This window comes from Lynx canadensis, chromosome D3 (genome assembly GCF_007474595.2).
Source record: "Lynx canadensis isolate LIC74 chromosome D3, mLynCan4.pri.v2, whole genome shotgun sequence".
Taxonomy (NCBI): Eukaryota; Metazoa; Chordata; class Mammalia; order Carnivora; family Felidae; genus Lynx; species Lynx canadensis.
Genome location: NC_044314.2, coordinates 82,647,544 through 82,669,410, shown reverse-complemented (window position 1 = coordinate 82,669,410; position 21,867 = coordinate 82,647,544). Strand labels below are relative to the sequence as shown.

Here is a 21,867-nt window from a genome sequence, read left to right as displayed (position 1 = left end):
CCTAACTTACCCACTTCTTTAAGGACAAAGTGTAAAGGTTGTTTACTGGTTTTTGGTTTTGGTTTGGGGTGGGGTTTTTTTGCGTTTCTAAATAACACAACACAAATTGATGCATTAAGTTACCAATTAAATAGTAACACGAAAAGGCTGCAGTGAACATTCTTGTACTGAAATCTTGGTGTATGTGAGCCACTCGCCTACAGCAAATTCCTAGCATTAAAATTGCTGGGCCAACGGACTTCAAGCTGTATTACAAGCTGTAATCATCGAGACACTATGGTACTGGCACAAAAACAGACACTCAGATCAATGGAACAGAATAGAGAACCCAGAAATGGACCCATAAACGTATGGCCAACTAATCTTTGACAAAGCAGGAAAGAATATCCAATGGAATAAAGACAGTCTCTTCAGCAAGTGGTGCTGGGAAAACTGGACAGCGACATGCAGAAAAATGAACCTGGACAACTTTCTTACACCATACACAAAAATAAACTCAAAATGGATGAAAGACCTCAAAGACAGGAAGCCATCAAAATCCTCAAGGAGAAAGCAGGCAAAAATCTCTTTAACCTCAGCTGCAGCAACTTCTTACTCAACACGTCTCCAGAGGCAAGGGAAACAAAAGCACAAATGAACTATAGGGACCTCATCAAAATAAAAAGCTTCTGCACAGCGAAGGAAACAGTCAGCAAAACTAAAAGGCAACTGACAGATTGGGAGAAGATATTTGCAAATGACCTATCAGATAAAGGGTTAGTATCCAAAATCTATAAAGAACTTATCAAACTCAACACCCAAAAAACAAATAATCCAGTGAAGAAATGGGCAAAAGACATGAATAGACACTTCTCCAAAGACATCCAGCTGGCCAACCGACACATGAAAAAATGCTCAACATCACTCATCATCAGGGAAACACAAATCAAAACCACAATGAGATACCACCTTACACCTGTCAGCATGGCTAACCTTAACAACTCAGGCAACAACAGATGTTGGCAAGGATGCGGAGAGAATCTCTTCTGCATTGTTGGTGGCAATGCAAGCTGGTGCAGCCACTCTGGAAAACAGTATGGAGGCTCCTCAAAAAACTAAAAATAGAACTACCCTACAACCCAGCCATTGCACTACTAGGCATTTATCCACGGGATACAGGTGTGCTGTTTCGAAGGGACACGTGCACCCCCATGTTTATAGTAGCACTATCGACAATAGCCAAAGGATGGAGAGAGTCGAAATGTCCGTCGATGGATGAATGGATAAAGATGTGGTATATATACACAATGGAGTATTACTCAGCAATAAAAAAGAATGAAATCTTGCCATTGGCAACTACGTGGATGGAACTGGAGGGTATTATGCTAAGTGAAATTAATCAGTCAGAGAAAGACAAAAATCCTAGGACTTCGCTCATATGAGGACTTAAAGAGACAAAACAGATGAACACAAGGGAAGGGAAGCAAAAATAACATAAAACCAGGGAGGGGGTACAAAACAGAAGAGACTCTTAAATACAGAGAACAACAGAGGGTTCCTGGAGGGACTGTGGGAGGGGGGATGGGCTCAATGGGGGAGGGGCACGAAGGAACCTACTCCTGAAATCACTGTTGCACTGTATACTAACTAATGTGGACGTAAATTTAAGAAAAAAAAAATTGCTGGGCCAAATGTATGTGGCTTCTTAATTTTGACGGACGCTTCCAAACTGCCCTCCAAAAGGCTGCATTGCACACTTCTACCGACAGCCTGCCAAAGTATTATCGAACTTTTAAAATGTTTGCAAAACGTAATCTTCCAGATTGGACCTGTAGTTCTTCAACTCTGAGTGAACTCAAGTATCTTTACTGGCTCATATGAGTTCTTTCCCTTAAAAGACCTCCTAACCTTTTGTCCATTTTCCTTTCAGGTCACAGGTCCCAATACCAACCTATTTATTTGTAAGTTAAAGAGACCTGCCTGTTCTTCGGTGATGAATGTCTGTCATCTCTTGACTTTATGACATCTGTCGTCCTACAGAAGGTTTTAACTGCTGTGTAGTCAATTAATCCATGTTCTTCCTTACGGCCACCAAAGTTCTGCAACAGCTTGGAGGGCAGTGTTTCATACTAATATGATAAGTAAATTCACCCAATGCTTCCTCCTGTAACTTTCATAGTCTCTTTTTTTTTTTAATTTTTTTTCAACGTTTTTTTATTTATTTTTGGGACAGAGAGAGACAGAGCATGAACGGGGGAGGGGCAGAGAGAGAGGGAGACACAGAATCAGAAACAGGCTCCAGGCTCCGAGCCATCAGCCCAGAGCCTGACGCAGGGCTCGAGCTCACGGACCGCGAGATCGTGACCTGGCTGAAGTCGGACGCTTAACCGACTGCGCCACCCAGGCGCCCCCATAGTCTCGTTTTTTAAAGCTTTCGGTGCATCTGAAATTTATCTTGCTGTAAGGAGTAAGGCAGGAATCCATCTTTCTTTCTGCAGAAAAGCTCACCAATTGTCCCATTATTATTTATAGAAAAATCTCTCTTCTCATTGATGTGGACCACCCCCATGACACTAGAGTAAATGCCGATATAAATTTGAGTTTATTTCTGGATTCTATCGTATTCCATCAATCTGTCCACAACTTTGCTCGAACCAAACTGTTTTAAATGCTATAGCTTCAATCAGGTTTCAGTATCTTGTAGACAGAGGTCTATTCTTGCAGGATATTCCCCATTGTTACACCATCCCCTCTCGTGATGAACTCATTCTTCTATAAGAATTGGTATCTTTACTTTCCAAAAATGTATGGCTTTCCATTTATGTTAAGTGTTCTTTTAAGAATCCCTCACTGGAATTTAACATTTCCTTTATACAGAACCTATAAAACTTCCATTAGAGTATCTATAAAGCCTCCCTTCACACACACACACACACACACACACACACACATAATGTTCATCAGAATATCTAGAGGCAGGTTTTCTTTCTGGCTTAAACACAAATCTTTTCTTCCATTGTATTTTGTTTTTGTTCATAGAGAGGGAAAAAGTGACTCTTTTTTATGGCATTAGTTTTGCAAAAAGACATCTAACGTTTACTTATTTACGTTTTTTAATTTTTTTAGGTTTACTTATTTTTTGAGAGAAAGAGAGAAAGAGCAAGCCGGGGAGGGGCAGAGAGAAGGAGAGAGAGAATCCCAAGTGTAGGCTCTGCACTGTGAGCACAGAGCCCAACCTCACGAACTGTGAGATCACGACCGGAGCCGAAATGGAGGGTCGGATTCTTAACCAACTGAGCCGCCCAGGTGCCCCATCACGTTTACTTATTAAGCATGATTCTCTGCATGTTTGATATTGAAAGGATTCTGACTCTAAATTACCTGATAATTCAGAGAGTCTAGTGCGACCCAAATACTGCCTGCAGAGATGAACTTGGATGAGCTTAATTTTTAAGAATCGGTAAATACAGGGGCGCCTGGGTGGCCCAGTCGGTTAAGTGTCCGACTTCAGCTCAGGTCACGATCTCGCGGTCCGTGAGTTCGAGCCCCGCATCAGGCTCTGGGCTGATGGCTCAGAGCCTGGAGCCTGTTTCCGATTCTGTGTCTCCCTCTCTCTCTGCCCCTCCCCTGTTCATACTCTGTCTCTGTCCCAAAAATAAATAAACGTTAAAAAAAAAAAAAAAGAATCGGTAAATACAGACTATCAAAACAGAGGAACCCTTCAAGAGGAAAAAAAAGGGCAAAGATATATATGGTTGGGAATTTTGTAAAAGAGGATGAATTACAAATGTGATCGGCCCCACCAATGATTTAAAATATAAATTAGGATGAGATGTCATTTTCTCCTGTCACGTTGACACAGGTGAACACCCGGGGTTCACAGAAGCGGGCATTTCCGTACGTCACTGAAGAGAGTGCAAACCAGCAATGCTTCCGAGGGCAACTGACATTCTGTATCAAAGCCTTGAAAGTGCCCATGCGTGCGCCTGCATGATATCTATCTGAAGCAAGGATTGGCAAACTGTGGCCCGCAGGCCAAATATTGCCCATGGCCTGCTTTTGCATGACCTGAAAGCTAAGAGTGGTTTTCCAATTCTGAAGGGTCACTTAAAATAAAGAAATGTGGTCCAGATACCATAGGGCCCCCAAAGCCTAAACTCTGTGACCTCTATGGAAAAAATCTGACCTCTGGTCTCAAGGAATGCTGACTGCATTATTATTAACAGCGAAGTCTGGAAACGACTCCCAGGCCCCACCTTTGGGGATTCGGGGAGTACATATCACAGTGCGTCCAGAGTAAGTCACGTGCAACATGAACGACGACGCTGGCGGGGAGGATGCAGAATATTCTACACCACGCCCCCTCCTGATGAACTTACTCTTCTACAAGAATTAGTATCTTTACTTTCTAAAAACGTGTGGCTTTCCATTTATGTAAGTGTTCTTTTCAATCCCTCCCTGGCTTGCTCTCTCTTTCTCTCAAAAAGTAAATAAACATAAAAGAAATTGAAAATAGTAATTAAGCAAACATTAGATGCCTTTTTGCAAATCTAGTGACATAAAAAACAGTCACTTTTTTTCCTCTCTAGGACCAAAAACTAAACGCTGCAGAACATTCAGCATTCAAAAATATTGTTGACGTATTGTGAAGTTTGAAAATAGTTTCTACTGTAGGAATGCTTTTTAAAGCTAGAAGACGGTGATCATTGTTTATATACTAAGAAAAAACTGTCTAAGATCAACTCAGAATTTATTAGTGGTTCTCACTGAGTCAGATACAGGGATATGTGGGGGGGGAGGGGCATGTGGGTGTGTAGGAAGTTGTCCTGCTTTGCCTGGGACAGTCAGTAATTACACCCGCAGGAAGTACCCCTGCGTCCTGGCTCCCTATCTGGTGAGCATTCCTCTCACCCTCAGCTTGATTAAAGAACATTTTATTTACTTTTTTTTTTTTTAATGTTTATTTTTGCGAGAGAGAGACAGAGACACAGCATAAGCAGGGGAGGGGCAGAGAGCGAGGGAGACACAGAATCGGAAGCAGGCTCCAGGCTCCGAGCCGTCAGCACAGAGCCCGACGCGGGGCTCAAACTCACAAACCACAAGATTATGACCTGAGCTGAAGTCAGATGCTTAACCGACTGAGCCACCCAGGCACCCCTTGAACTTTTTTAATGTTTATTTTGTTTTTGAGAGAGAGAGAAAGCATGAACGGGGGAGGGGCAGAGAGAGAGGGAGACACAGAATCGAAGCAGGCTCCAGGCTCTGAGCTGTCAGCACAGAGCCCGACGTGGGGCTCAAACTCACGGACTGCGAGATCATGACCTGGGCCTAAGTCGGACGCTTAACCAACAGAGCCACCCAGGCGTCCCAAAAGGACATTTTATAGGTTCATCCTAGCTCTAAGTAATTTTACCTTATTTAGCTACTTAAAAAAATCTTCTACTGTAAACTTTTGTGACTTCCATAAAGGAGGGAATCTGAAGAGTTCTCTGCTGTGTAAACCCAGAATCTAACACTACGGCCTGCAGGCCAAAAGCGGCTGGCAGCCCGTTTTTGTCAGTCAAGTTTTTCAGGCGCACAGCCATGCCTATTTGCGCACCTATCGTCGAGGACGGTCTCTGTGTTGCCACAGCGGGTTGGGCAGTCACAACAGGGACCGTATGGATCACAAAGCCCTGAGTATTTACCAGCTCATCCTTTTCAGACGTTTTTACTAGAGAAAGTCTCCCACATAACCAGGGGATGAAACCGGTCTCTCTCAGTCTCTGTTTCCTGACCCTGTCAACGCCCAAGATCAGAAGCTCTCAATTTGACCCCATTGCCTTCCAGTTCAAGTCCTCAACTGGTCCTGAAGTCCCCATGCAGCAGAGCGTCCTGGAATCCTCACCCCCGTCCCCTGCTCTCCCAGGGGCTCCTTCCCCTCGTCATGTTGTCGGCACCTACCTCCGTGACGTTGAACGGGGCTCCCCGCAGCCTCACGGTGTGGGGGGTGGTGGGTTCCTTCTGGGTTGCTGGTTTGTCTGCCTGAACGACGGCAAGAATAGAAAGGGCCACGGTGAGTTCCTTGCCACAGCTGCAGGAGGTGGCCCTTCCAGACGCCTCGGCAAGGACTCAGAGGCACGTGCTGCCAGGGCGAGCCGCGGGACGCTGACAAGCATCACGCCGGCCGTGGAGGTGCCGTGTGGCTGGTGTGGAGGTGAGGGCGTGCTAACAGGGGCTCCAGGCCACAAGGAGGGGCAGAGGGCCCGGGATGGAGCCTTGAGGTACCGTGACAGTGGCTACCATTGACTGAGGGCTTGCTCTGTGCCCGACACTGTCTGAGGCACTTTGCAAACGCGGCTGGCCTGCTGAATCTTCAAAACAACCTTAGACGATTGTGGGTTCGGGATCTTCTTTATAATGCCGGAACCCAAACCGCCCGGAAAAAAGGTAGGTTTTCTATAATCTCTTTGGCAACAAAACTTGCCCTGACTTGAAGTCACCTGCCAGGACGACCTGCCCTCAGCTGATGCGAGGCAACCTACAGGCGACCCTTACCCTGAGGGCAGGAGTGGTCCTTTGTGGTTTCACTGCAGAAACAGAAGTGTGTGATGACAGACCGGACCCCACTGTGGGTGCCACACCGCCAGGGGGATCTTCCTGATTTCTGAAACTTCAAGGGCCAGCAGGTGCACCGGCACAGGGGTTTGGGAAACCGGACACAGAGGCCATTGCTATGCTGAGTGTCATCTCAGACGAGGAGAAGCACCTTCGGGTCCCACGGCTACTCTGTGTCCGGGCTGAGATCTGAACCCACAGCTCTAGGAACTCGACATTAGTCCGGAATATACATTTTTAGGAGAAAAGGATGGAATGTGCAATTGGAGGGGGCCGAAAATGAAGGACGGAGAAGGATGAAGAAAGAAAAAGAGAGAGGACACGTGGCACCTTTAAGGGAGCTGGCTGGGGTATAGGGAGGTGAGGGCATGGGGCCCAAACACGACCCACCGGGTCCCTAAGCAGAGAGAACGCCCTGGTGGGGGACAAGGCGGCCGTCCCTGAAGGTCGCACCCACGTTTATAATGTAGACTTCAGAGCCCAGCAGCCCAGCAGTCGTGACCCCACGACTTCCCAGCCATGACCTTGGCCAAGTCGCTTCCCTCCTCTGGGCCTCGGTTTCCTCACCTACAAAATGGGACAGGAATCCCTGCATGCCCCCGCTCCCCAGAAGGCTGTCCTAAGAGTCCGCGACAAACGACAAAGCACGCGTTGTACCCAGCATGTAGTAAGCACTCAATTAATCCCATCGGTATTGCCGACTGTGGGCTCACACCCGCCTATTCTGCTATAACGTAAAGTATCACCTGCTCCTACCTCTCAACCGGCTCATTAACACCCCTCAGCTCCGGAAGGCAGGTGGCCTCTCCACGTTGCCACAGAAAATAAACTCGGGAGGGGAGAAGTGCTTGCTCTAGGTCCCACGGTGAGCAAGTGGCAGGGCTGAGCCACAGAGCGGTCTTTCCTTTATGATACCCGCCGCCAGCAAAGGGGCCGCAGCGAGCATGGGTGAGGACGAGGGCACACGTCCCCTCCCCGTCCTCCCTCTGCCTCCCGAGCGCCCGCGCACGTCCTCACGCACACACCTCAGCTACGGCCGCCCCCGGCCTCTTGTCCCTGGACGGCGCGTCCTGCTCCGGGCCAGCCGCGCGCCCCGCTCCGTCTTGCCGGACGGCCTCGCTCCCGTCCGCACAGCTGACAGCTTCGTCTTCGCTCCCCTCCTCCTCCGAGGATGACAGCGACTCAGACGTGACCATCTTGGATTTCAGGTAGTCCATGTCGGACAGTTCCTGCTGCACGGCCGCCCTGGGTTCGCGGCCACCCTCCTCTGCGAAAAGCAGGGCGGGCAGTGAGCGGAGCAGGGGCCGGGGCGGCAGAGGGCCACCGGGGGCAGCCCCGGTGGGTCCTCTGACACGTGATGTTAACCGGGGCGAACTGCAGGGAGTTCTGGTATCTCACGGGCCACGGCTGGTGGAGAGCCACGCGACTCCCCGGGCCGGCCCTGCCCTCGTCAGTCTGCTCTTTCGACTGCGGCCTGCGGGACTCTTCTGAGAGCACGGACAGGACCGTCACTCCTGGAGTGGCCTCCAGATGCTCCCGGGACACCCACCCTCTTCCTCGGGCCCACGTGAGCTGCCCGGCTTCTCCCTGGCAGCCACCCCAAACCACGCGGGGTCCCCTCGAGCTCCTGCACTTCCCTCTGCCCTGTGCCCTGGCCACGCTCCTCCCTCTGCCAGCGACCCCCTTCCCGCGCCTCCCCTGCTCTATCCCAGCAGCTCCCAGCGAGTCGTCTGGACTCCAGTGTTGCCAGAAGCTTTACCAGGCCTGAAATTCACAGGGAAGTCATTCTCCCGCCTCAATGCAAAATCAACGCCCGACCCACGACCACAGCAACTGCCACTCTGGATGGCGACTGCTCCCGCTCGCATCCCCCCGCCCCCCCCCCGCCCCGACGTGGCCGTGGGCCCCTGCTGAGGACAGAGGTGCCCTCCCTCACCGCCTTCAGGCCTCCGCTCTACGGTCCCCTCCTCAACAGGCCTTCCCCGGGAGCTCTCCTCCCCCCTTTCCTGCTTTCTTCCTGTGGCGCCCGTCTTTAGGCACGTTGTCAACACTGAACTTCATCTCCTGTGGTTTCTCTCCCCACCACTGGAATGGGGGCTCCATGCGAGCAGGATTCTTCTGTCTTTTGCTCACTGCTATGTCCTGAATGCCCGGCATTCAGCGAGTGCCCCATAAATATTTGACTGACTGTGACCAGGCCCGGTCAGGGCATCTTGGGTGGGATAACCACCCCAACTTGAGGACAGCGTCTCTCACAGTCGTCTCCTGTGTCTGGCACTGAGGGGCCCAAGGTCACACCCCTGCTGGTCTGGACACACGCATGCGGATGCCCTTACCTTCCGGGTCCTCCCCAGGCCCCTCCTCGTCACTCTCCTGCCCCGAGTCGGAGTCGAAGTTCAGGTAGTCACTGGTAGGCCTGCCCTTCCCTTTCGAGGGCTCGGCGTCCAGGGCATCGTTCGCCCAAGTGGCTGTCTGCGTCCGCTTCTGATGAACCGACAGGAACTCCTGGAACTCGGCGTCTTTCTTCAGCTGGTGGCACCGGGGCCGGGGACAAAGGGGGACAGGCAGAGAAGGCTCAGCTAGGGCGCACCCGCCTGCCTCCCCGGAGGATGAGGGCATCCGCCAAGCTCACGTCCCTGGCCTCCTGAGGACCCTGGGGGCAGTTGGTGGTACCCTTCACCAGACTAGAGGACTACGGAGCCACAGACACATGGCAAGGAAGACGAGGCCCACCTCTGCCTGCCAGGCTGCCTCACCCCCTCTGAGCCTGCCGCAGCCCGCCCAGCACCACCCAGGGCACCCACGCTCTCGGCCAACGGGACACACTCACCTTCTCCAGCTCACCCGCTACCTTTTTCGTCTTGTCATCCTGCAAACAGAAGTCGCAGACGGTGAGGGTCACAGATGAGGGGGAAGGGGGGACAGAACGCATTGCCCGGGGAGCACCCGCCTTCAGGAACCACCAGAGGGGGGGTGTCTGGCCATTCCCGCTCCCACCGCCCAGCCCATGCAGGGGCCACCACCTTGCTGACGCCGGGGATGCGGGTGGGAGTGACCTTCTACGCACTTTCTTAGGTTCCGTGGAGACGGAGTCTTGGCCTTTTGAGGGATTCTTAGACTGGCTTGTTTTCTGGGCATGCTTGCTCCAGGCCCGGGGCTTTGTCGGGTCCCCAAACGACTTGCAGAACTCCACCTGCGTGGGAGAGAGAGGGTGATGGGGACACTGCCACCCGCCCAGCACAGGCGCTCCCCTTCGGCACCTGGGGAGCCGGGCCTTTTTACAAAGGTGGCTGTCACTTGTTGGCTGAGTCGGCTGAAGCAAATCACAACCGACCCTTGAACCACAACCCCCGAGTTCCTGTCTCCACTCCTGTCCCGATCACCCAGGTCGAAGGTCACAGCCCCTTAACCTTTCCGATGTTCAGAGTGGGGAGGGTGGGGGTCGCTCCCACCTGCAGAGGGCTCAGACTGCCTGGCGCATGGAACTTGTGGGCAAGTGCAGTGACCGTGGTAACTTTAGCGAGGACGGGCAAAGGCCGGCAGGGACTACAGATGCCCCTGGGACGATACAAGTTGGAACCATACGGGTCCGCTTGTATGCAGATTTTTTTTTTTTTTTTTTGCTAAATGCAGTACAGCATCGTGAATGTCTTTTCTCTCATGATTTCCTTAACGTATTTGTTTGGTTTTTTTAGCTTATTTTATTGTAAGATTACAGCACAGAACACATATAACATGCAAAGTACACATTAACTGTTATCAGTAGGGTTCCTGGTCAACGGTAGGCTATTAGTAGTTAGATTTGGGGGGAGTTGAAAGTTCTGCACGGATTTTTAATTGCGCAGGGTGTCGGCTCTGGAGCCCGAGTTCTTAGCCATCCAGCCCCCAGGGTGGCTGACGCAGGGGGTCGAGGCTAAGGTAGTGGCTTCCCGGATCACTGTAATTACCGTGGGGCAAGCTCAGCTGGCCCCAGAGGACAGCTCTGGGGTGACGAGACAGGGGGGCAACCGCTCGGAAGCCCGGAAGTACTTGGTGTCCAGCCTGAGCTGAGAGCCACGCTTTCTGCCACACTCAGGAGTGCCAGGCGGCCACCTCTGCCCCCTGGGGACAGGCTACCATCCTGCCACACCCCTTTGTAGGGATTTTCAAAATAGTTCTGCTGTTTCTGTAGCAATGACATGTGTTCAATGTATGAAACTTAAATCAACAGAGGAAAGTACAAGTGGAAAAAAAAAACAAACAAACAAAAACCCGTTTTTACCCTAACCCGTATCACCCGGAGGGAGAAATTAACGTTTTGGTAAAAATCCTTCCACGTGGCTCTCTTCACATCACACACTTGTAGACTAAAAAATACGAACTGTCTGAATGGGATCGCATGATACACACTTGTCCAACATCTGGTTTTCTCTTCTCACCAGAGCGTTAAGGATGTTTTACCAACTCATTAGATGTACGTGAGTGACACGGGCAGGACCTCCTCCTCCAGGAAGCTCTCCTGACCCCTTCCCAGGCCAGGACACGGGCCCCCTGGCGCTTCCCCGTCACAGCGCTCACAACACGGACTGAAAGCGGCCTATTCACCCATGAGGACGGGGCCAGGGGCACGATGTTTCTCTAAACCCCCAGCATCGGGTGGGCGCTCCCCACCCCCACGCTGAGTCCCACCCCGCCCCCACGCTGAGTCGGAAACGGCGGAGAAAGCTCTCCAGGGGATTCGTACGCAGGAAGTTTGAGCACCGGTGAGGTGGACCGGGGAAGCATGGTCTGGAAGCAGCCAGGCTCCGGACAGGAGCGGAGAGGGGAAGGTCAAGCGGGGTCAGGTTCGACGGGCAGGCAGAAGTGGACTCACCACAATCCGGGATGTGTCGATAAAACTCCTGTTGAAATGGTTCAGTGCCGATCGGGCCTCTTCCTCCGACTTGAAGCCGATGAAGCCAAACTTACGGAACTTGCCGTCTTTGGTGAACTTCAGGCTGCAGTCGGTCAGGGCGCCAAAGGAGGCAAACAGCTGCCTGAAACGCTCCTCCTTCATCTGGGACGGAAGGGGCGCAGTGAGGGAGGAGCAGGGGAGTCCTCAGAGCCAAGGGGGCAAAACCGGGCTGGAAACCCCGAGGCCCTGGGATTCCCTGTTAGGATAAGGAGAGCGAACACATCGGGAGGTCAGCCCTGTGGCCACTCCACAGCCAACACCTGATAAAGACCTGTCAGGATAAACGCGTGAACAAACGAACGTGGTAGGTTACATGTGTTTGCTCATTGTGGTAGAGGGTAGATGTCCACATCCTAATCCCTGGGCCCCGTGAGTATATGACCGTTGATGGCAAAGGCATTTCACAGATGTGATTACATTAAGGATCCCGAGATGGGGAAGTTCTCCTGGATTATCCGGGTGGATCTGAGGTCCATGTTCCACTATACGAGAGAGACAGGAGGGTCAGGGCCGGAAAAGGTGATGGGATGTTGGAGACAGAAAGAGACTGCACGATGCCATGCTGTTGGCTTTGACCATTCAGGAGGTGGCCAGAAGCCCAGGAGAGCAGGCAGCCTGGAGAAGCTTAAAAAAGGCAAGGAAACAGATTCTCCCCGGGAGTCTCCAAAAGGAACGCGGCCCTACCAACACCTTGATTTTAGGATTTCAGCACCGGGGTGGCTCAGCCGGTTAGGTGTCCGACTTTGGCTCGGGCCATGATCTCACAGTTCACGGGTTTGAGCCTCACGACAGGCTGGGCACTGGTGTTGTGGAGCCTGCTTGGGATTCTCTCCCTCTCTCTTCCTCTTTCTCTGCCTCTCCCCCACATGCACCCACTCTCTCAAAACTAACTAATAATAAGATTTAAAAGAAAAAACAAGGTTCTCTGCCCTCCAAAACTGTAAGATTACCAATGTGTATTGTCTAAGCCACTTCGTTTGTGGCAATTTCTTGTAAAAGCAATAGAAAACTAATTCATTAATGTTCTTAGGATTTGGTCACGGGGCCCACAGTATGGAAACTGGCTCCTGGCCCCCATCCTCACTCCAGCCAGGCTACCCATCCAATTCACTGAGTTTTTTATTTTATTTATTTATTTATTTATTTATTAAATGTTTATTTATTTTTACAGAGAGAGAGACAAAGCATGAGCAGGGAAGGGGCAGAGAGAGAGGGAGGCAGAATCTGAAGCAGGCTCCAGGCTCTGAGCTGTCAGCACAGAGCCCGATGCGGGGCTCGAACCTGCAGACCGCGAGATCATGACCTGAGCTGAAGTCGGACGCTTAACTGACTGAGCCACCCAGGCGCCCCACAGTGAGTTTTTTAAGCAGTGACTGGGAGAACTGTGTGTATGTGGTACTGGGGACACCAAAACCCCCCCCAAAATAGCCAATACAAGGTCTAAAATTAAAAACACTGGAGACCTTGGCAGCCCAGTAGGAAGGGAAAACACATTTTCTGAGGCAGGTTCTTAATAACTCTGTAATCATTAAAATCTCGTATCACCCTATGAGTTAGGGATCATTATCCACGTTTTTAGAGAGGAGAAAACGAAGCTCGTGGAGGACCAATGGTCTACCCAAGGTCTACAGGCTCGAGGTCTGTGACTCAGCTCAGGTACATAAAAGGCAGTGAAATTCATCACCCCCACTACCTGGGAAGAGCCATGCCCAAGTCTGACCCCACCATTCCTCTGTCCAAAACCTCTTGGCGACTTTCAGACGCCAAAGGCTCATGGAGAAGCTGCTAAGGTAAAACACGAGATTCTCCACGACCCGGCCTGACCCACCCCTGCAGTACCACCTCTTGCCAAACTTCTCGAAGCCCTCCCCGACTCCCACCTCTGAGGTTTTACTGGTCGTCTCCTGTGGGTGCAACCTTCCCAAAAGGCCCCGGCTAACCCCTCATTCTCAATTCAGTCATCTCCCCCAGGAGGCCTCTCCCGGACTCCTCAGGTGGGTCAGGTAACCAAGCCGCCTGTGCTCACACAGCACGGGGTCCGACTTCGATCCCTGACCTTATGTCACAGTGATTTGGCTCCTGTGCTCTAAGGGAGGGGAGGAGGGGGGACTGAATTTTATCTCCCACTATCTACAATGTCAGCAACATAACAAGTACTCACTGCTAAATACGTGTTGGGAAAGAGTTAAGAAAAGCGTATGCTATCGTGCAAAGAGAGACAGTGCGGTGAAGGGGTCAGGAACGCACATTTCTAGAAGCAGACTGCTCAGTTCAATCCCTGCTCTTTGAATTACCGGCTGTGTGCGACCTCAGGGAAATCACTCTCCTTTGCTGTAGTTCGGTCGCTTCACCTTTAAAATGGGCGTAATAACGGAAGCTACCTCGTAGGGTTCTGCTGAGGAATAAATGAGTTACTTTACCGAAAGCCACTGGTGCAGTGCCTGGGACGCAGCGAGCTCTCAAAATGTTAGCTACTGCTACCATTGGTTTTTGTGAATTCTTTCATTCATCAGACAAGACAAGCAAGGGTAAGAGAGTCAGTCCAACGAGAGAAGCAGCCCAATGAGACGGAAGTTGGGAGGGTAGCCATGCTAAAGTCCTCATCCATCAACGTGAGGCACCAAGAGACACTGCCTAAAGCAGATGGATGGATCAATATGTATTCTGAAGGTTTACTCCTTAGGGTAAACAATGGAAGAATTAAAAATAATATAACAGACAGTTAGGGAAAAACAGATGATCAAAATTCCTCATCTTGCTTAGGGGAGGGTCAGCAGATAGTCACTGAGGTAAACAGACCACGAAATGGAGGAGAGAGCACGCTATTTAGACATGAAGAAACACCAATGAGGAGTCCTAAAAACAAACCACTGAAGATGATTCCTCCTGGACAGAAAGACAGAGGCAGGGTGGAGCAAAAGATTTTGCTTCTCATTTCATACACCATTGCGCTGTTTGAATTTTTTTTTTTTTTTGTAGTGTTTGAATTCTTAAAATCCTGTCATAGGTCCCCCACAACCGCTGGGGGGGGGGGAGGAGTTACACACACACACACACACACACACACACACACACACACACACAATAAAGCCGAAATGGTTTTGTGTTGTCACTCCTAAGGAGAGAACCTCCTGAGGAATTAGAGTTAAGAGTCCAGAAGACGTCTCATCCCATCCAAAGGGCACATTTTGTATCTTGGGAACGAGCTTACTAGCCACACCAGTGGTGTGGGGGCTCTTCATCCCAACAGAAGTTATAGCAAAATAGGTAAGGATGAACCCCTGGGGCACGCTGCCTCCAGGCATCTGACACCACCTACTTCCCGGCTATTTCTTCACTCATTCGTTCCACATGTTTTTACTGAATGTCTACCACGTGCCAGGTTCTGTGCTTGGCTCTTGAAACAGTGACAAGTGTGACTGGCTCACCCCTCTCTACTTATTGGATAAACGGTTTAAAGCCCTTCACACGCACTCAGTCTCCTTAAATTATGCCCACTGGCCCTAAAGTTGGGAGTCAGGATTGTAACGCAGGTCCTCAACCTAATAGTCCCCATTTGCCTCTCCAACAGTTTCCCGAGTGGGAGATGAATACAAGTGCAGGGTCCGACCCAGTCACAAGTGAACAAAAAAACGTGATCGGACCAGAGGGGTTGTGGAAGAGAGCATTCAGCCCACGTGGGGTGTTGGCATCTCCGCCGGAAAAGTTGTCGGGATGGAAGTCAGGTAGCCTCGGACCGGCTGTGGAACCTTGAGCGCTCGCTGTCCCCCTCTCCCAACTGTCAAATGGGGGATTTGCCACCGATCCTGCCGTTTTGGGTTTCGAATACGTCCTGAGTCCTGCCCCAGGGCCGAAGCCCCTCAATTCTCCCCAGCCACCTCCTTCCTAGCCCCCAACTGGCTGCTCCCAATTTCAGATTCTCAAGTCCAGGCCCCGCACTCACCCCATTCGGGAGGTTCTTCACGATCAGTCGCGACATGGCGCACGGTCCCCACTGGGTTGCGATGCCAGCGCAGATGGACAGCGTCTTTCACCAACAACTTTCACGCTCCCGCTCTGGGGGCCGCCATCTTTGGCGAGCCGGAACAAGATCACGTGTTTCAGCCGTAAGCCCGCCCTCTCCGGAAGCAGGCGTGGCCGAACCGGAGCGACCCAAGGAAGTCACACCCCTCAAGGGGCGGGCCTGAGCGCTTGCATTCTGCGCATGCGCAGGCTGTTTTCGCCAGTAGAAACCCGTGGCCCCGCAGGCGCCCGGGGGCGCTGGTTGGCTGGGGTCTGCGTGGGGCGGGTTGGGCGCTTGAGTGCTGGGGAACACTCGGAAGTCGTTTTAGCCCCCTTCTGTATTTTCTTTTATTACTGAATCCTAAAACAGCCCGAAGAAGGCGGGGGGGGGGGGGGGCGTAAGGATTAGGGATGCTTGCCTCCCATTCAGAGATAAGGAAACTGAGGTTCAGAAAGGCTGCCAGACACCATGAATCTATGAGAGCGTCACTTGTAAGTATTAGAACGTGTCCATTGGAACTAAACATGTCTGTTTTGCGGGCGAGTCCGCTGGGAACCAGATTAAGGCAGCTTGCCCAAAGTCACAGAGCTGTGACATATTAAGTAGTATTAAGTAGTCTTAAGAGCTAGGATTTTGAGGTTCGTTGGTTTCCTACAGGTGCTGTAACATTACCAGAAACGTGGTGACTTAACAGAAACGTATCCCTTCACAGTTCTGGAGGCAGGAGACCCCAAATCAAGGTGTGGGCAGGGCTGCACCCTCCTGGTAGTCTCTAGGGGAATATCCTTCCTTGCCTGGTCCAGCTCCCGGTGGCCCCAGGTGGCCCGTGACTTGTGACGGCATCCCTCCAGTCTCTGCCTCCTGTTGACAATGCCTTCTCCCCTGTGCATCTGTGTCAAATCCACTCCCCTCTCCTTTCTCTTACTGGGCTTAGAGCCCATCTCAAATCCAGGATGATTTCACGTCAAGATCCTTAACTTTCTATCTGCAAGGACCCTCTTCCAACTAAGGTCACATTGGTAGGTTCCAGGGTGTAGGGCATGGGAGTGTATCTCTTCGGGGGACACTATTCAACCCCCTTCATGAGGATTTATTTGCTTTGTGTAGAGGGTTACTTGGAAGGTCGAATTTCGCCCTCTCCGCCTCTTGTAGTCCCTTCTGAGGAAAGCACACATACACATGTAAAAATGTACCCTCACACGCCTAGAGTGGATGATTTAAGGGATCACTTTATTTATTGATATTCGTGAAAATGCTCTTTAATTAAATGACAATTAGGGGGTTGTTTTCTGCACACAGAGACCCTGGCCAGGAGGGGCTGAAGCAGGCTTTATAAGGCAGCTCCAGGATATTAACCTTTTATGAGAGGGCAAGTGTGGGTTGCCCCACCAGTCCTGGCTTCATGTACTTTTATTTTATTATTTTCATGAACTGCCTTTATTAAAATGTGCGACTAAACGTAGCCTTCCCTAAAGAAATTCACAAATCAGAAGGTCTTTCAAAGGTATTAAAAGAAATCGAATGCTCTTTGCCAATCTGTGTGTCCCAATGCTGGGCCAGGAAAATATGGTCGCCACATGTCCGGGACGGAGGGACTGCTCCTGGGTTGTATTGCATATCCCCGTGCATTTAATAAACAGCCACGTTGTAACGTTATTATTAATCTTCCTGTTCTCCTTCCTTGCCAGGTTGTCTCTTGCCGCCTTTTCTCTCCCAGCAAATATAATCTGGGGGCACCTGGGCCCCACCAGACCGGCCTCTCTGATCACACTCAAGGATTAACAATCAGGTAGGTCTAAGCCGGCTCTACCCGCAGCTGCCATCATGAGTGCGCTGGGGACTGTGGGAAGTTGTGTCTGGATCGTGAGGGAGTTACCTTCCCAGGGGGAAAAGGCTTCGGGAAGGACTTGGAAGGGTTTGGTAGAGGCAGGATAGAGAGAGGACAGGAGATTGGAGTCTTGATTTCCTCCACATGAAGAGTCTAATTATGAGAAGACATCAGATAAACCCCAAGTGGGGGACATCCAAAAAAAAAAAAAAAAATCCCTGATCAGGACTCCTCAAAATTGTCAAGAAGTCTGAGAAACTGTCCCGGCCAGGAGGAGCCTGAGGAGACAGGACAACTAAATGTAACATGGGATCCTGGGACAGAGAAAGAGAAAGGCTGAGGACATCCAAACAAAGCATGCCCTTTAGTTAATAATACTGTATCGGTTTTGGTTCCATTGTGACAAATGGACCATCGGGCTGCTAACCCGCAGGGGAACCTGGGTGCAGAGTGTGTAGGAACTCTAATAGTCTCACAACTTTTCTGTAAATCTAAACATGATTCTAAAATAAAGAGTTCATTAAATCTTTTTTAAGGATATTTTGAAAATTAAAGGGATTTGAGAGGTCGGTAATTATAGATGTGGAATAATCACTAAGGTGTGTTAGAAAGGGCAAAAAGCAAGGTGCAGAAGAGAGAACTCTCTCTGCCCCTGCTTGCCTGATGCTAACCTGCCCCACCATGAGAAGACCGACCTTTGGAAAGGGCTTCTATCCAGTAAAATAACAACGGATGCCTCAAATGCCTTCAGGCATGATCCTTTCTACTTAAGATGTCTCAACCCCCTTCCCAGGGGCCCTGTGAAACCCACCTTCCTTCTCAAAACGTCTTTTGGTAAATGACTTAGATTTTTAAGGATACATCCAGCAACCATGACTCCCGTTCCCCCATCCAATCTGTTCTCCTTCCTACAGCAAACCACTGTCCAAAGTTCTCATCCATCTGTCTCTCCAGGGACAGCCAAGCTTGTGGTTGTCACAACAGGAAAGTAGCCACATCAGTGGATGTGTGTGTGGCTGTGTTCCAATAAAACTTTATTGATGGACGCTGCCATTTGAATTTCCTGTCGGTTTCATGGATCCCCAAATGGTACTCGTCTTTTGATTTTTTTTTTTTTTTTTCCAACCACTTAAAAATGGGAAAACCATTCTTGGCTGTGAGGTCATAGAGAAACGGGTGGCTGACCCAATTTGGCCCGGAACATAGTTTGCTGACCTGTATGTAGAAGCAACATGGGTAGAGAGCCTTTTCCTTTGAGCACCTCTCTTTTAGCCCTTTCTAATACACCTTAGATATTATAGATATTCCACATCTATAAATACCGACCTGTCAAATCCTTTTACTTTTCAAAGTATCCTTAAAAAAATTTAATAAACTCTTAATTTTAGGGTTATTTTAGATTGACAGAAAAGTTGGGAGAATATTAAGAGTTCCCACTCACCCTGCACCCGGGTTCCCCTGCGGTTCACGTGGGCGTTCGCGTAGGCGTGGTGCATTTGTCACAATCGAACGGATATTGATACATTATTATTAACTCGACTCCGTGCTTTATTTGAATGCCCTCAGTTTTTTCCCCCGCGGAGGTTCTCACTTCCGTTCCAAGCGTTCCTCTGTTTCTTCCAACGGCAGCTTTTCTGGGGATCCTGACACCTAGTAGTCTAATGCAGCCCAGCAAATATCTGAGTGACTCCCGTGCAGGCGCTGGGGCTACAGCCGTTAACAAGACAAGCGTCGTCCCTGTGCTCATGGGGGATCCCACATGAGACAACGAATTCCAAGTGCAGTGAGCATTCTGAGAATTAGGATGTGGTTCCCCAGGGGACTTGATTGAGGCTGGGGCTTCTAAGAATCCCGGCTGGCCACATACTGGCTACGTGGCCCCCAGCAAAGTGCTGATCCCTGAGCCTGTTGTCTTTTCTATAAAATTGGGTAAAATGGCTGTCAACACCCACGTGTCCTCACCGGGCTCACTGAGGATTAACCTTCAGCCCACTTGACTTACCTCTCTCCGTGTGTTATCGTTATTACAAAACTAGTTGTACTCATCATGGCCCTTCACGCTGAGACTCCTCCCCCCAGATCCAATCCATAACCACAGTGCAATCATCAAATTCAGGCACGTTTAGCATTGATATAATACTTTTTTCTAACACCGCGTATTCAAATTTCAGCCAGCGTCTCAACCACCATTCTGTCCCCTGGTACGTGATTCAGCCCAAGATTACACGTGGCAATCCCTTGTCACGTCTCTTTAGCCTCCTTTAATCTGCCAAGATTTCACCAGTGTTTCTTCCCCTGTCGTTCCCCTGATGGTTCCGAAGGCTGCAGGCCAGTCATGTTATACACTGTCCCTCAGGGGAGGCCCAGCCGGCATTTCCCCACGACTGAATTGGGGCTATGCTGTCAATCTGTCGCCAAGCGGGCGATGGGAACGCTCGTCAGCAGGGTAAGGGCCAATCACCCATGGGGTTTCTAGAAAATTTGACGGTATTTACAAAGGCTTAGCGGCAGTCAATTTTAGTTTGTACAGGGTTACACAAGTCCCGGACGACTGCCTTTCTATCCATTGACACACAGGGAAACTGAGGCCCCCAAAGGAGGAAACACTAGCTCAAGATCACAGGGTAGAAACCAAGGTCAGGTTCAAGCTGGGCTCCTCTGGCCCCTTCTCACCTGTGGCCATTCCCTGTAAGGGCGGCAAGGGAGGTGCTGGAGACCGCTACCCTGTATGTCACCACCTGACAGTTTCAGTGTGGCCCTGGCCATTCACTGCCCATCACCCCAGAATCCCCTTCCCCAGAAAAGCAGCCCCCTATTCCCAGGAACCTGCAGAGGAACCTTGATGGATGCAGGAGGCCATGGTAACCTGAGACAGGAGACCAGGTGTGAGTCACACCTGTGTGGACATCGGCTAGCTCACCTGTGACCGGTGGCAGCTGAGGACCCCCCCATCCCCCTGCCTCTTGGCCCTGCTGGGAGCCCAACATTGGAGATGTGGGGGGCCCTTCTTGCCCTTGGCGGTGAACCGTAAAGATTCACCTGGAGGCACATGGAAATCACAAATCATTCCTCACACAGACTGTGGCTGGGGGGAAACTGAACCCATTCTAAGAAGATATGCCCACGGGGGTCTTATCCCAGGCTCTGGTGCCTCCAAATTCCAGTGCCTGTTGAACCTGGCCTGGAGGCCTGAGACAGGATGATCTGGGGGTAAGACCAGAATCATTGTCCTTTCTTTTCTTATTTTTTCAGCTGTACTGTGGGCAGATGCCCTGTCTCACATACAGAGGATCAAAAGGCTGGTTTGAGAAGGGAGTTCGTTTCCTGACCGGCCTCCAGGTCCCGTGAGGTCCAACCACTGACCACTGCTCCCAACTCAGCTGCAGCCACACTGGCCACTTTCTGCTTCTCAAATATGCATGCCTTGTCCTCACCTCTCATGGGTTGAACTGCATCTCTCCCCAAAATATCTAGAAGCCCTTGGAACCTGTGAGTGGGATCTTATTTGAAAATTAGGTCTTTACAGATGTAACTTAAGGATCTGGAGATGAGGTCATCCTGGATTTAGGGTGGGCCGTAACCCCAATGACTTGGTGTCCTTACAAGAAGGTCACACGAAGACACACGCACACAGGGAGAACTCTGATGGGGGAGACAGGGGTTGGGGGAGGCAGCCACCAGCCGAGAATTACCAGCAACCACCAGAAGGTGAAAAAGGTGAGGAAGGATCCTCCCCTAAAGACTTCAGAGAGACCACGGCCCTGCTGACACCTTCATTTTGGATCTCTAGTCTCCAGAAGTATGAGAAGATACATTGCAGTTGTTCTAACCCTCCCCCCCCCCGCCATTTATGGTAATTTATTACAGGAGCCCAAGGACACTAACACATCATCTCAGGGCCTTTGCATGTCCTGAGCTCTTCTTTTTTTTTTTTTTCCTTTACGTTTATTTATTTATTTTTGAGGGAGACAGAGACAGCATGAGTGGGGCAGAAAGAGAGGGAGAGAGAAAATCCCAGGCAGGCTCCACGCTGTCAGCACAGAGCCTGATGTGGGGTTCAAACTCACGAAACCACGAGATCATGACCTGAGCCCAAACCAAGAGCCAGAGGCCTAACCGACAGAGCCACCGAGGTGCCCCCCGAATTCTTCTTTCAACGCTTCACCTGATCGAGGCCAGTTCATCCCTTGGGCCTCAGCTTAAATGCCTCAGCCTGAGAGGACACATCCATCTACATTCGGTCCCGGCCGACACTGACTCTGAGTGTACCCGCCACCTTCCCCAGCGGCTTGTAACTGCCTAGGTGTTTGCTTGCCTACAGGTTTAACACTTGCCCCGCCTAGAAGGTGCTCCTCAGCGGGCGGGGGCTGTGTCTGCTTTTGCTCACCGCGGTGGATGATGGCAGCCCCCTCCCCTGAAGGACTGTTTGCAGAGCCTCTCCCCGGCTGCAGAGAGCCGCCTTGCCCCAGGTCCTACCCCACCGTTTTGGCCTCGATCCACCGACTGCTTGGTGTGGGGGGTTGTAGA

At 50.7% G+C, this 21,867-nt stretch overlaps 1 protein-coding gene and 1 long non-coding RNA gene across 4 annotated transcripts in view; one reads left to right on the top strand and one right to left on the bottom strand.

The window, feature by feature from the left end:
• RBM19 (RNA binding motif protein 19) overlaps nt 1–15,601 on the bottom strand; it is a 153,041-nt gene extending 137,440 nt beyond the window's left edge. For all 3 annotated transcript variants that reach the window (XM_030336074.1, XM_030336075.1, XM_030336076.1), the window contains exons 1-7: nt 15,453–15,601; nt 11,429–11,611; nt 9,644–9,769; nt 9,407–9,445; nt 8,913–9,105; nt 7,602–7,843; nt 5,923–6,003 (exon numbers count right to left, since the gene is read on the bottom strand). In XM_030336074.1, coding sequence (XP_030191934.1) covers nt 5,923–6,003; nt 7,602–7,843; nt 8,913–9,105; nt 9,407–9,445; nt 9,644–9,769; nt 11,429–11,611; nt 15,453–15,488 — 900 coding nt within the window. In that variant the 5' untranslated portion in view covers nt 15,489–15,601. The remainder of the gene's footprint in view (nt 1–5,922; nt 6,004–7,601; nt 7,844–8,912; nt 9,106–9,406; nt 9,446–9,643; nt 9,770–11,428; nt 11,612–15,452) is intronic.
• A 174-nt stretch (nt 15,602–15,775) lies between these two features.
• LOC115528178 lies at nt 15,776–21,251 on the top strand. Its single transcript, XR_003973164.1, has 3 exons — nt 15,776–16,003; nt 17,201–17,301; nt 20,593–21,251. It is a non-coding gene; the product is annotated as an uncharacterized LOC115528178 (long non-coding RNA).
• Nucleotides 21,252–21,867: the final 616 nt, after the last annotated feature.